This window comes from Stegostoma tigrinum, chromosome 30 (genome assembly GCF_030684315.1).
Source record: "Stegostoma tigrinum isolate sSteTig4 chromosome 30, sSteTig4.hap1, whole genome shotgun sequence".
Classification (NCBI taxonomy): Eukaryota; Metazoa; Chordata; class Chondrichthyes; order Orectolobiformes; family Stegostomatidae; genus Stegostoma; species Stegostoma tigrinum.
In genome coordinates this window covers 22,996,452-23,012,252 of record NC_081383.1, presented here as the reverse complement: position 1 = coordinate 23,012,252, position 15,801 = coordinate 22,996,452, and the positions used below count along the sequence as shown (strand labels likewise).

The window sequence follows — 15,801 nt, the reverse complement described above, 5'->3', positions numbered from 1 at the left end:
TTTCCAGTTATGCCCATATTCCATGAATAAATGAAAACAAAAAGTTTAACCTGAGATGATGCGTGTCCTTTTCAAGACAACAGTAATGTACTTAGTCCCGGGTGGATCTGTATTTCAGTGGAGATATTGATAAAGGTTCTGAGGTTATTGGTGACGTGGTTGAATAGAAACATTTATTTTCCAAAGCACATATGCTTACAAGTCACAATTTAATGCAATTGATATGTTTGACTTCTTCATTTTATATTTTAGTGTGTATCATTGGGTGGAAAAAGCATTTTTGATTTCTGTGTGCGAGAACAAAATGTGCATTGCTTTGGACTTTGATGCAGATCACAGGCAAACCATGCACAGCTGTGAATTTGAATTGTTGGAGACATTGCAGGTGTATTTTCAGTCACTTTATGAAACAAAACATATTCATTCCACTCTGTGTCTAACCAAGTGTGGTATAAATAGATGTTTCTGCTCTCTGAGAAATGTTTAATCATTCTGGGTCATTTCTTCTGTGTGACTATTTTTGTCAAAAATATGAGTTTTTCACTAACACATAGTAAACCTCCATCATTTACAAAATACCAAGTTGGCTTTTGCCCAAGCACAGTCTCTTCCATATCTACACAAACCTTGAATCACACTGTTTCTCATTTTCATTTGTAATCTTTAATCTCACAATCTGCTCCTTTGTTTCTCCCTCTCAGTTTTACTGATCTAACTTTCTCTCACATAACTCTGTACCAGATTCATTACTTTCTTTCCTTCTTATCACAAATGATATCTATCTTCTTTCTCAAATATTCCTTTCTCTATCTCTCCCAATGATTTTTTTCTGTTGTTGACATTGTTATTGAATCTGAATGTTAATTGTTTTATTGCAAGGTCCCATTAAACCCTACTTCATTTTACATTTTAAAAAACTCTGAAAGAGAAACAAACATTTCAACTGCATTCTTTTTTTCTCTTTGTTCATGTTCAGTGGGTGCCACTGGCTAGGCCAATAATTTTTGCCTACCCAAAACTGTCCTTTATAAGACAATAGTGAGATGTCATTTTGAAATGCTACAGTCCTTGAGATATCAGTATAGCCACAAGTGAATGGCTTTTTCTTACTGAACTACTGATCTGGTTTTTATGCTAAGCAGAATATTAGACAAACAAATGTTAATTCACCAAGGATGCTTAGACAGCACCTTCCAAATTCATGGACCACTTTCATCCAGAAGGTCAAGAACAGCAGATACGTGGGAACACCACCACCACCAAGTTTCCTTCCAAGCCACTCACCATCCTGACTTGGAAATAGATTGTCATTCCTTCAGTGTCGCTGGGTCAAAATCCTGGCATTCCCTCCCTAACAGCTTGTGGATATAGCTACAACACATGGACTGCAGTGGTTAAAGAAGGCAGCTCACTACGCCTTCTCAAGGGCAGCTAGGGATGGGGAATAAAATTGCTGGCCAAACATCAAGGCCTACATGCGATCAAAAAATATAGATTATGTATTGTCTTTCTTACATTCTATTGTCAACCATTACATTGTCAATGAAATTATCTCACACATCTACAGGCTTATAGTTACAAATATTTGTAACACCATGTCACCAGTATCAGACAACCTCATCAAATCATTTAATCACAGAAGATGGTCATAGAGTCATAGAGTCATCAAGTCATATGGCATGGATACAGATACATTGGTCCAACCAGCCCATGCTGAACATAATCCCAAACTAAATTCGTCCCAGCTGCCTGTTCCTGGTCCATATCCCTCCAAACCTTTCCTATCCATATATCCATCGAAATGTCTTTTAAAAGTTGTAATTGTACCCACATCCACCACTTCCTCAGGTAGTTCTTTCCAGACACAAACCACCCTCTGTGTAAAAAATTTGCCTCTGATGTCTTTTTTAAATCTCTCTCTTCTCATCTTAAAAATATGTCCCCAAGTCTTAAAATTTCTCATCTCTGGGAAAAGCCAACTACCATCAACTCTATCTATACCTCTCATTATCATTAATGTATCAATTCTTAGTACCCTGATGCCACTAATTTATTAAACAAAAGCATAAATTGCTGGAGAAACTCAGCAGGTCTGGCAGAATCTTGGGAGCGATAGCAGAGTTAACATTTCGAATCAAGTGATCCTCCTCAGAACTGATGGTATATCAAAAAAGGTGGCATTTATGCTGAAGACAGAGGATTGAGATTGCAAAGGAATGAGAAGACAGGCAGAGATAATGCCCAGAGAGAGAACAACAGGTAATGACAAAGGTATGGACAATAATGTGTGCAGCAGAAAGAAAAGCTAATAATATAAACCATAAACAGGAATTCTGGAAAAGCTCAGCAGGTGTGGCAGCAACCGTGGAGAGAAATCAGAGTTAACATTTTGGGTCGAGTCACCCTTCCTCAGAACAGAGACCATAAGTAGGTGAAAATAGGTTGGCTGTGCTGAAAGCAGCCGATGTCATGATTGGCTTTGGGGTGAGTAAAGGACATAGAAGAAGGTTTTCAGGGTTTAAAACTATTTAACTCAGTTTTGAGTCCTAAAGTCTGTAGGGTCTCCTAGCAGAAAATGAGATGCTGTGCTAAGCCTCACTGGAGGACTACAGCAGGCCTAAGACGGAAATAGTGGACCAGGAACACGCTGGTGTGTTGAAGAGGCATGTAACTAGAAACTTGGGGTCATTGATGCTGTGTAGAATGAGCCAGAGAGTTTTATTTATGACACTGTCTTTTAGAAGCAGCATTCCTTTGCATTTCATCAAAACATTGTGTGACGATTATCAAGGCCTTATTTCAGTTAGCCATACTCCGTAAAACTCACCGCAGTGACTACTCGCTCCCTCTATTTATGCAATTAATTCAAACCAAATTCTGTTCACTGTGCCATCCAAGCCTCTGTTGATGGAAATTTTCTGGTCATAGATTGTGTAATCACAGAGTCAGAGGAGATGCCAGGCACCTTTTCCTGCAGCTGTTTTATTTCCCTGAGCTCAGTGGGTTCCTAGGAAATTACTGGGGATGCTATTAACTTGGATCCTGGCAATTCATTGTTAGTGTGCAGGTCAACGTTGTCACAGGCAACCTGAGGCCTACTCCCACAACTATTACTCCCAAGACAAGTTTGTACCCAGATGCACCTCATATATAGTAATGGGTTTGTACCATTTCTTTTCCCCTTTACTAGCATGCTAACACTTACTTCAATAACATGTCTTTGACAACAGAAAGCTCCAAAAGTTAATCAAGGTCTTTGTTGAAAAGGCTGCTTCATTGACCACACACTATTACTGCAGCTAAATATGATCAGTGTGCTAACATCACATTAAGATAGTCAAGAGCCTGCACTAGTGATGCTTATGTTGAATCCTGGGCATAAAATGGGAGGATCTTCCATAATAAACAGCTATCGTCCATGGACATACAAGGATAGGAATATGAAGTAGGAAAAGCCCATCCAGCCCCTCAAAAGCTTTCCATCATTCAATAAGATCATGACTGATGTGATCGCAACCTCAAAGCTACATTCCCACCTCCCGCTGATAACCTTCTACACCTTTGCTAAACAAGAACAATGAAGCTTTGTCCATCAACGTTGGAGCCCTACTCCTAAATAACCTACTTTTCTGGACAGTCTATTGTATCTGGATGCCTGAAAATCAGCCCCCTTGGCAGTTCACTTCTCTCAAAGGTCAAAGGACAGCCAAAGGAAAAGGTATAAGTGTACCTAAAACACAGAGGCTTTGACACCACTAACTAGCGGGAGGAAGTTGCCATCCTCTCGACATAGCACCTCCTGATCCTTCGAAGAACATGCCACCTTGAGGCTCAGTGACTTAGCTGTGAGGCAGAATGATGGCGAGAGAAGGAAAAGGAAAACAAATTGGGGCTGTGAATTCCATTTCCCCATGCAACAATATGCAGCCTCACCCCCAACCCCCAATCTCACTGTGTAAAAATTGAGTTCCAAAGTCAGCTGAAAAGTCATCTAACCTGACAGACATCAACCTGGATTCCAAAAGAACACTGATAATGAGTATTTTCACTGCATTATTTGATAGGAAGGTCATGCCTTTTCACGGCAGTAAATTTTGACTGGCCCTCATATCCCTCAGTATTACTACAGGCTTGCTCGTTTCACCCTGGGGAATGTGGCCACTATTCCTTTAGATACTAATAAATGTAACTCTCTGGGATTTTGATCATCTGTACTCAAAGGATACCTGTGCAGGGCATTTGTATCCACGTATTAGAGTCGTAGCCTGGTCTGTAGTCTCTGAATAAATCCCATTCTCTGCACAGCATGTATGGGCTCTGATATATCCCACTGGAAATGTCCTACTTTTTAGCAGTTAAAAAGCGTAGGTTTCTTGCCTCACTTTTCAATTCAGCACCGTCTTTCTATCCTGAGATTGTATGCCAGCATTTCTTCTCCCCGTGGGTGCTGAATTTCTAATTACACTCTCTATGTCTATGCTTTCCTGTTGGTTAGAAACAACGAAGGACAGGTCTTTTCCTGTATAATTAACTCATAGTGTGACTGCCCACTGTCTGTTCTGCTCTGTTCCTCAAGGTGTGTTCTTATTGGGAAACATATGAAATTTTTAAATGCTTCAAGGAGAATTATTTCACAGAGATCTTTGTTAGTGGCTTCCATTTTAATCAACAATGCATAGTGGTCAAAAGCAAGCTGCTTAAGACCTCTAAATTCCAGGCAATCTGTTCAGACTATTTCCTGAAAATTGTACACCTAACTGTACACCTCCAGCACTAATTAGTACAGACTTAAAATTGCCTTTTATGGTGCCTCACAGTCAAAAGCACTCTCCTCAGCCAAGTGGGAGCAAAGCTTGTCAGATTTCCTTGAATTTTTACAGTGACATTAGAATGGCCACTTTAACTGCCATACTAAATGCTCAAAAGTGATAAAGAAGGCTTCCGCCTCTAAACCATCAAACCCAGGGATTAAGTGAACAAACCAAGCTTCCTATGTCTAAAAACCAGAATCAGTGATTTCCTCAAGGAGCACAATAGGAGTCCTGCCCTCAGGGTGATGTCTTTTATTTTAAACTTTCTGTCCTGAAACTGTCTTTCTTGTCCATGCTCTTTCTTCTCTCTCTCTTTCCTGATCTCCTGTCGCTTTCCTCTGCCTTTCTCTTTCCTTTGGTAGAAATTCTAACTTGCACCACCCCAGTTTTTCCAGTGTTACATTTCATCATCGTCAATTTTAATCCATTGGCCAACTCTTAAAATTTTGAGTTTTCTGGTTTTCAGGCAGAATTCTAATCCTGAGTGCCTTCCTCACTCTTTTAACTGTTCAAGAAAAGCATTGGCAGAAAATGCAGACATTTCTATTTATTAGCAGTAAAACCTCAAGAAAGCCTAATTACAGTTTTTAAGAATTGGTTATGAAGGAGCAATTCACTTTTCCCACTTTTTAATTTGTTTGTTTTGCCCATGGCTAATAACTTCAAAATGAGCCAATTGACTATGATCAATACCTGAGAGAGGGTCCCCAATGTATTACAATTTCTGTTTTTAATTCAACCCTGCCATTGGTTGGTCGCAACACGTTTAATTTAGAAAAGGATCCCTTCCCTCATGAAGACATTTTCATAATCTGAATGTGTCTATTTAAAAGGAAACTAATTAACTTGGCTTTCTTAAGTTGAAGCAAAGGTACATTTATTAACTATCAAAGGTAAGAAAAGATAACAAAATTGATACATACACACAAGTTGGAAATTTGAATTGAGTAAAGCAATAACTGTTAAAAATGTGTATGAATCACTCATTGGGTTTCATGAGGAGCAGATGGTGGAATGTTGTGCCTGTTAAATTGAATAATACCAGTAATGCAGATATTGATAGTGAAGCAGTTGATTTCAAGGTTCTTCCCTCTGCAGGTTGCCTTAGGATTTTGTCCTGTTTCCTTCTCAGAGTCGTAAGATTGTCTTTCCTTTCCATGCAGTGTAGGCCTGTATAATGGCTTTCCTCAACCTGTGACCTCCATGGTACACTAGTGCCTACTATCCTATTAGCCCACGAACATGTGCAGATTAGGAACTGCAGTTTAATTTAAGACCTTCTTGTTTTGTATATTCCTGGAAGAATTAAAGATAAATCATGTTTGGGACGTAATATCCAGTAGATGGATTTCTGCTGACCGGGATAAACAGCTCTTCATTACCCCCTCCATTTAATTCTCACTGTTAGAAATTTACCTGACATTTTACAGATGTAACTTTCCATGGGTTCATTCATGACTTTTCCAGACAACTATTGAGTTTAGATCCATAGACATCTTTTGGCTGCATGTTCTCTTTTTTTTAAAAAAAGGCACAAATTGTGATTAAAAATTTAATATGTCCATAAGGAAGCCAGAGTTAACATACATTGTTACGATAAATGCATCAGAGACTTATCAGGAGAAAGGCAGGTTAATTGTGGAAATTGGCTCACAGTCACTAACTTTACTTCATCATTTGTTAATACATGGATGTGTGTTGCCAAGCTGGCCATAATTAGTCTTATTTTATATAAACTGTATATTTTATGTCAGAAAAAAATACAATATGTATTCACCAATCCATTTAAGTGTTCTACTTGTTCAGGCTTTTGCCCGTATTAACAAAAGAGGGAGCAAAATACAAGGCTTCTCCAAGGATTTATTAATTTCTTCATAAATATTAGTTGTAAAATCCACAGAGACCCTGGTGAGGGTATAGATCTACCCAGTCTGCAATCAAACATGAATGGTGTGTTCAAAGCCAATGGCTTGTAATTCATTGCCAGCCCTCTGGGATGTAAGCATGTTATTTCAATGTAGTAAAAAAACTTCTGCAGAGCAGTGTTCAGATCATGGGTTTGCAGCTACTCTCTAGATAAAAAAAATGCAACTGCCTTCAGTGCAATTTTTTGGTGATATTGTAAAATAATTTTGCATAATGGAATATATCAGAAAGCCAGCAAATTTTGCAATGAAATTACATGGTGTGTGCTCTCAGTCTCAGCTGTGGCATCATGTGTTGCTGCTAAGATTTATCATTAATATGTCTTGGTTCTGAAAGGAAGTGGTTGAAGACAGGAAAATTAAATTTACCTGGTGCCACGTTGGGTTTCCTATTAGGTAGATGGCTATCTCTAGGTGTCCCCATGCTTACTTGCAGTTGATACAGTTTCAAAATGGCCAGGTAGCGATTCTGATGTTGGATAGGTCTTCACTACAAGACGAAATTAGCCCAGGCTGTGGAGATATTAAACTATACAATGGTACGTGCTGTGCCTCACGAATGCTGCAGTACTTCCTTACGCGACTGTAGTATGAAAGGAAGGGATGAGACAGCTCTTAGTGCATTTTATTAATTATGCACTTGAATCATATTGGCTTGACATAAATTCATTGTCGGCTGAAATTATAGGAGAGACAGACACGTAGAATAGATTTCAAATTAAAAGATTAATTTGGAGAGAAAACTGTTCATCTAGTGCCAGTTGTAGAGCTCTTTGAATCTGAACTTTTCTCTTCATCTCTCACCTGCGGATGCCAGCTACTTATTCTAGTTGAGTTTCAGTCAGAAATGGTATCAAATTTACTTGGAATTATTTCTTAGGGCGTTCACTATGGTAATTCGCCGTGAGGTGACAATGCAACAATTCCTTTTGAACTTGTTTCATTTCACGTTCGGACTTATTAAATCGGTACCACTGTATCCCTCGGAATCAGTGTCAGCAGGAATAATGGTCCGAGATTGGAAAGTAAGACTTAAAGTGATTTCCAACCCCTCCCCCCACCCTGACTTTTTTATGTCAGAAAGTGTGTTTGCTTCCATTTCCTTTAGTACTTTCTTCTTATTTATACGGCGATTCTTCCGCAAACTCAACTTTTAGTCATTGGCAACACCTTTTCACCACATGGAGTCGTACCAGCCCAGTATAGATGTCATAGAGCCTGACAAAACGGAAACAGGCACATTTGGTCCAACTCGTCCACGCCAACCAGGTTTCGCAAACTAAACTAGTCCCGTTTGCCTCTGTTTCTGATAAAGTGGAGCGTCCTATTTATAACGCAGTTCTCAAAAGTGGATAAAACAGTCAATGTCTCTCAATGCTGTGCAAACATCGAGAAGGATACAAAATCGTGAAGAAACTCAGCAACTCCAGCAGCATCCATGGAGGGAAAAACAGCGTCAACACTGAGTCCAATCTGACCTCCTCCGAAATCGAAGAAGTCATTCTCGACCCAAAACTTTAACTCCCTCTCTGTCTCTCTGTCTTCACAGACGCTGCCAGACCCACTGAGTGTCTCCAGCATTCCGTTTTTATTTCAAATTCAAGTATCCACACTATTTTGCTATAATTCTGGAAGGGAATGTTTTGCAGTGTTTATCAGTGAGACAGCCAGTTAAGAGTAAGTGTTATATCACCCATTAGAGATTGTAGGGTCTTTTGAGTAGATTGAGTTTGGAGTAAAATTCAGTAACTGCTGCGTAGTATCAACTTTGTTCCCATTGCGTGAAATTCTCTTAAACTGCACCATCGCTCAGGATGGCGCAGACGGTGGTAGTTTTGCAATGATACCCTTGATTAGTACTGAAGTGATATTGATAATATTGCATTCCGCACGGCAGTGCGCAACAACAATGCCTGCTACTGTATGGGTTTCCCCTATTTAAGACTTGCCCCTCTCTCATCAATGGCGACTAACACGCAGCAGGTGCTGGTCAATCGTGTACCTGGTGCCAGACAAATGAAAGGACGGGTGTCCGTGTTGTACTCAAATAAATGCACTGATGCTGAACAGTGCAAAATCACGGAGGTCCACTTCACCGTCAGAATTTTGTTTTTACTCTCTCAGGTTGTAAAAACAGGAACTCGAGCAGATCATAGCGCCCCTCGAACCCAGTGCCGTTCAGTGAGATCATGGCTGACATTTAACCTCCGCTCTTCGTCTTTGCCCGATTTTCTTAAGATTCCAAAAAAGACTATTGATTATCAATGAACATTTATACAGTTCAATATAAAAGACGTTTTTTTTTCAGTTACTCTTCGATAGAAAAGTGCATCGTTTGCTTGTTTGAAAAATTAAAATGTGTAGAAATCTGGATCTTCCCTCAAAGTTGCATGGGAAGCGAAGCCTCAAATCTGCGCAGTTCTTTAACTCTCACCTATTCGCGAAACTCCATTTTCTGACTCCTGTTCCCTAATTTACAGTTATCAATAATGTAAAGTGTAATCGTGTTCATACAGCGAGCATAGTTTTATTAAATATTCATAGCCAGCAGCTTTGGTGCGACCTGTTGAAGAATCTTTATCGACTGTTGTTCTAAAATGAGATGGAGAATGCAAACTTTAATAAAGTGCATTCCATTCGCGAATGCTAACCAAGCAGCGAGCCTCAGTCAATTTTTTGAGTTGCGCTGTTTAAATATTTATTGAGGTTTTACTGGAAATATTTGGTAGCACTTACAGTACTTGGATTGTGTTTCCGGATCCTGCACACTGTCAAAACTTATTCGTCCCTCCCACTGCCCGTTACCGCTTCCCAATGTTGGCTTCTCCCCAGAGAGTCATGTAGTATAACCATTGTCTGGAAACCTGGGCCGCTCTGCACCCCCTCCATTCCCCCACAAACATTGTCTCCATTGTCTTTTTTTAAATGAAAATGTTAGTTACAAATATTTGTTAAAATATTTCTGAGGTAAACAATCGCAAAAGTGCGCACTTTCCTCTGACAAACTCATAAATCCTGTGGCATTGCAGAACTTCGAAGTTTATCTGAAGTTTTCTCTTTGAACTCCAATATTTGACCCCTTCATGAGCCTTTACGACAGCATGCAGTCCAGGCATTTGCTGACCCCAAATCTCAATGTCGTTTTATTAGTCTGAATCTCTCTTTACGTTGCATTTTTAAGTGTGACATTTGTATCTTAATGTTTTATCAATTATTTATTTTACAATGAAATGAATTGTGTTGTTGTATGATCCGGGGAAGCTAGTGAGGCAGACTTGCTGCAAAGTTTTCCAAGTACCGTGTATGGTTAAGCAGTGATCTGACCGAAGTATTTGGAACCTTATGATCGAGCAGAATATTTTATTATAATTGTGGTAAGCAACGATTGTGTTATTTGCATAGTTTTGAATATTAGTTACTCCGCTTTTAAAAATTCCACTGATTTATTGTGTAATGTAGAAAAGACCATTGACTCTCAACCTGCATAAATCATCGAAGGAATATCACAAAAAAGGCGTCATGTACATTGTTTCCAATGTTTTGGGGTCCTCTTGATGCGAGATGCGCTAACTGAACTGAACTGAAGCCATTCCCATTCAGAAACAATGTGGTCTTCGACCTGGTAAAAATGACGAGGTGCCCAGTATGAAGCATCCCTGTGACTTTCGGATCCCTGCCGGGGTGATAGATTACAAATGTATAGTCCCAATTATTCTTCGAGTTCATGTCATAAGCGTGGACGGAACAAGAAATGAAATGTAAACATTCCCACAACTTTATTTTTGTTCCAAATTCACAGACTGAAGCGCATCATCACAAAGTTGATAGGTTTGTGGAACAAGCCGCGATTATTTGTCCAGCTGCACAGAATCGCCACTTGTACTTCATGCTGCGGTAAAAGATATCCGCAGGTGTGTATATATGGCAGCAATAATGACATTAATATTTGACCGGAATCTGGAATACCTGCGTTGCAACGCACAGATTGATGGCTGACAAGATGCAAGAAAATCAACCCCAAGGCGGAGGAAATGCTTGGTGCTTACTAACCGCTTGGTAATGGCCAGGTGTGTGCGGTGAACCCGCAGGTGTATTTGCAGCTACCAAGTCACCCGGGTGTTTTTTAGTCTTTTAAATTAAAGTCTTACAAAAGTTCTCAACTTTTATTTATCTTTACTGTTCATAACGTAGTGTCGGGGAAAGCCCAGTTCAATAAACAAGGGATGTAGAAAATCAATTCGTTGTAATTCCCCTCCGTCTTTGTACTCATTTTTTTTGCTGGTGCTGTGTAATTTCTGTTTGATGTTGTACTTACCCGTTAGTTAGTTGTTGCTCAAGTTTTAAGTGTTACTTTATTCTCAGTGAGAAAGTGGGGATTCTGTTTTGTTTTACCGTCCTCGAAATCATGAGCTTTGATTTTGTGTATCGCACATGGAAAGTGAACTTCATACAATTTACGCCAAACAGCAAATTGAAATTAAGGATTGTTTTGGGGTTTCAAAACTCCGTCACGTTAGTTCAATTCTATGCACTGCAATAATAAATTAGTTGATACTGAGCGCATTGAATGATAAATAAACATCGCTTGAGTGAGAAAACAAAATCAAAGTACTAATCGGTGTCATTTATAAATGTAAGAAAGCAGCGAGGTGAAATGGGCATTTCCCTAACTAACAGACACTGGAACCAGTTAGAAGATCCAGTTGTGATGGGACCACTAATCTCAATCCTTATTTCTTGCCTGATCTACACAGAATGCAGTGCAAGGATCTGAATTTTCGCCATTTTTTTTCTGTTGAAAAGTACAAATCCAGAATAGATTTGCATTTTTAATTTAAAATTAAAGGCCAAATTAATGCTTATCTCGCCAATCTGGCATGGGCGTTACAGCAGTAACAGAAGTTTATCCCTGTATGTCAATGATAATTACTATAATTTAAAGGTCGTCAGTGGCTGATGATAGTCCAGTATTCGAGGAGTTACAATATCGATACCACCTCTGCTAGGAACAGATGCAGCAGTATTTTTTCAATCGGTTTAACTTTGCTTGGAACAAGTTGCCATCTGTTCCACAAAAAATGTCGCTTTTGAAGCTTCAGATTCACTGTAACCTGGGTACGTTTCCTGAAATGCATATAAAGGATTGCAATGTTATCTCAATCGATGACAGCAGTTGAAATTATTTTCTATTATTCTCAATGTTGTGGTCTTCTGATGATTACACAGATACTCCTCGCGATTTCCGTCTCATCGATTCTTGTTTGTTACATTTGCCAGTCCTCGCATTTTTAAGTGTGACATTTGTGCCTTAATGTTTTATCAATAACTCATTTTACAATGAAATGAATTGTGTTGTTTTATGATCCGAGAAAGCTAGTGAGGCAGACTTGCTCCAAAGTCTGCCGTGTACTGTGTGTGGTTAAGCAGTGATCTCACCGAAGTATTTAATAAAGGGTGAAGAAAATGTGCAAATAGATGTAGACAAACAATACCCTTTGGTCAGGGGTTCCTCAAAATTATCTTAAAATTAGAAGGGCGAAATCAGGAAGCACTGTTGAACACATGGTCTGAACATCAGTAAATGTGAGACCCTTTTCCACCAAAAATTTCTCGGTCAATTAAAGATGTCAAGGCTGAAAGCAGTAGTTTATCGTGTTAAGATATTAATGGAAATGACATAGACGATGGTAAATAGAGTTGAAGTACATTTCAGCCGCAATTCATTTGAATTACAGACTGAACGGCTTGAATGGCCTACAGTTACGGAAAGGTATGGAATTGGATGAATGTTCTCTACTGCAATTAGGGATGTATTCGTGTTTTAATAGGACTTCCAAGCAGCCTCCCCCACCCCCGCCGACCACCCAGAACACCCTCCCCAACCCCCGACCCAAACAATTGCAAACGAGATTGTTGAACACTAAGTAATGGAAAGTTCATTCCCAATTGATCCGACTTATTTTCCGGACGGTCGCGATTTCAATGTCAAAAGCGGATTTCCTGATAAATAATAGAGACGTTTTGAGGCCAGACAAATAGATTGGACTACATGTTAGAGTTTATTATTTTCAGTTTTAAAATAAGTAATGTCCCGACGCTACTAAGTCGATACAAATTTTGATTTCCCACAGATCACCTTGATGCTTTTGGGAAGCGAAATCTAATCGTTTGTTATCACTCGAAAAAAGTTAACTTAGTTGAGAAATGTCTATATGTATTTCAACATATTTGTCCTGAAGTCATTAGGAAATCAGCACTATTTATTTGAGTGACCTTGATTTATTTTGCTGTGGTGATAAACTCTCTTGCCTCAAAAGGTTTAAAGAATGGTTACATCGCCCCCGTCCAGCACCACGTGTTCCCCGCTTTAAGATTATTGGCAGCATTTGTGCAAACGCCGTTCGAACCACGAATTTAGCAAAAGATTGCGATGCGGACAGACATGGCTTGATAACCCTGGCAGAATCCAGGCACACAGTATTCTCTTTATGGCGATGGATGTGTGCAAAAAGCTCAGACCTTATGGTAATGATGTGATTTCCTTATGCAAATAAGCCATTGCGGAAATAAACAGCACGCCTCGCTCGCTCCCTTTACTTCTGTAATATTTTTATACTACGCCATCAATTCATCACTAAAGCGGCCAAGGCAGCCCTCCCCCATCTTTCTCCTGGGCAATCAGGATCCGCCGGTTGCCTTCACTTTTCCATCGGATGTGTTAGAAAGCAGCGAGAGGGAGAGACAGCGAGAGGGGAAAAAAATAGCCCGCACACACAACACAACACAGAGCCAAGACCGAGGGCAAATATTCCTCCAGATGAAGCAGGAAAATTGCAAAGGAATGCAAATAAGACGTTAGACAAGCTTCTAATTCGAGTGCAAGTTGATTACGTACTTTCACATGGCAATGGTACGTATATTTTAATGCACCGTCTTGCTCGGGCTGTGTGTTGGTTCCGGTGTCTGTCTGTGCTTCTCTCTGTTGCTTATGCGATCGGGTTTGTGCCAAGATTTTGTGGTGTTTAAAGGGGAGGGGATGGGGCGGGAGGGGGGAAGAGAGAGACAGAAAGCAAAAGCGCTGAGCTTGGCAGATTTCCCATCTGTGAGCAGCTTGCTTGCCAGCTGAAATGAATTTGTGCGTGATCTGTATACGTGTGCATTGGCGACGTACATTTCGAGTCCAAGTTCAAGCGAGGAGCCAAGTGTGTGTGATCATAGCGGTAATGGCCGTGCAGCTCGGGAGAGCCGCCGGCTTGAACTTGACTCGTGAACCGCGACGCTGCGACCAAGGCTGGGACACACTGCTAATCCACCTCCCTTTTAAAGGGGCATTACCCTTTCTCGGCCTGTTAAACGCGCACGGTCCCCTTTTGCGAGAGATTGCGGTCTTCTCGCCCACGGCCATTCTGCAGCTTATTTTAAACACACAATGTGAAAAGTTCGCTATACTTTAAGAAAGCGCAATCAGAAATAGCTTTGCGGCCCATGGATTTGTTGGTATTCGTTCGCCGTTCGGAAATAGATTTCCCAGCCCAAATTCAGAAAGTTCAGAGAATGAAGCAGCGCTGTTCCAGTTTTGTTTTTAACATTCTCTCTCTCTCTACATGTATAAATGTATACATAGAAATCTAGGCCCAGCTAATGGATAGGCTCTTTAAATTCGCTGTAACCGTTCAGAAATAAAAATTGTACGGACTACAAATATTGGTTAAATACCTAAGGTCTGGGAGTCCTTTTTTTCTTTAATATTGCACTGAATTAAACAATTGCAGGGTTTCTGCAGCAGATTATTGGATAGTGCAATGTTTGTGCAAATGTGCAAAAGCGAAAGATGGCTAGATCTCTAAAGTTTGACAGATTCCCAGTTCCCTTGCATTTCAGAGACTCTATGAAACAATCTGTAAAACATTGTATGAAATAGCTTGCAGTGTTCTGAAATGTATCCATCTGCAAAATCATGCAAACTTGACTCATATCCCTGAGCCGGGAACATTGTGGAGACTAAAGTGCTGTCCGACGGACAGCTGAATGTGCTCGGCATCATAATGGCATCTGGCAAATTTCGATAGTCTAGTTTTATCGATAACGCATTTTGTACTTCAATGACCAGGTTCTATTTGAATATACTACATATGTACTTATTGCCCTGCGTTTGTTGCTGGCTGTGAATGCAGTCAGAATGACATGCCCTCATGCATTGAGGGAGAATGAGTGTGACCGATTAACTCGGACACATTGCAGCGGGCCAGTGGTGCATAGAATGGGCTGTTCTGCTAACGTCAGTTCGTGAAAAGCAACACACTATCTGGCAGAGTAAATTGTCAGTTTAGTCATGTACTGTGGGCACCGTTTCCCCAATGGCTTCTGGCATTCATAAACACTCAAATCATGACAGTCCTACAATCACTCTACAATTATCCATACCATAGTCTTGCTATTTATTCTGTTGTATTCTGCTTGGGAAACAATCATTGTCTTGTCGGCCTGCTTTGTAGACTATTTCCTCATGTCACGTACACCAGCTTTCAACAAAGTCCTGTGCATTGTCATGACGTTACCATTGAATTTTACTTCTGCAGTTTTGCGCACGCCGACTGGAACCTTTCAGTTGATTTAATTCAATGTATGAACTTCATCATAAAGTTGAGGGGCCACGTCGGGATCTGCCTGTGTTCCTAGATTTTACTTCACTTTCTGATGCAATGATTTGGGGTCAAGGGTGGTGGTAGTAGTTGGAGTGGAGGCTGGGGTGTGGAATTGAGACATTGAATTCGAGCAACATTTCTTTCAGCAAAATTATATGGGGCAATCCCAATATTGCAGTGGTGTGTGTGCCACAAAGAGAGAAACGAGGTGATGCCGTATATATTGGCGGCTGTTGTTTAGAAATGCCTGCTTTGTAATGTTGTCCCTGAGCTTTATTGCGATTTCTTGAGAACACCGTGAGTGGGTGAAAAAAGAGGGGAGGCTAGTCGGGAGCCGGATTGCAGTCCACTTTTTTTAAAAAAAATCCAGGATAGGGACCGTTGTGTGTGTTTGAACGCAGGGGCTGCGTTGCGTCTGGG

At 40.3% G+C, this 15,801-nt stretch overlaps 1 protein-coding gene across 1 annotated transcript in view; it reads left to right on the top strand.

Annotated features, from left to right (window-relative positions):
• Positions 1–13,156: 13,156 nt before the first annotated feature.
• Positions 13,157–15,801, top strand: part of nfic (nuclear factor I/C) — a 451,875-nt gene continuing 449,230 nt past the window's right edge. The window contains exon 1 of the mRNA XM_048559540.2: positions 13,157–13,646. Coding sequence (XP_048415497.1) covers positions 13,638–13,646 — 9 coding nt within the window. The 5' untranslated portion in view covers positions 13,157–13,637. The remainder of the gene's footprint in view (positions 13,647–15,801) is intronic.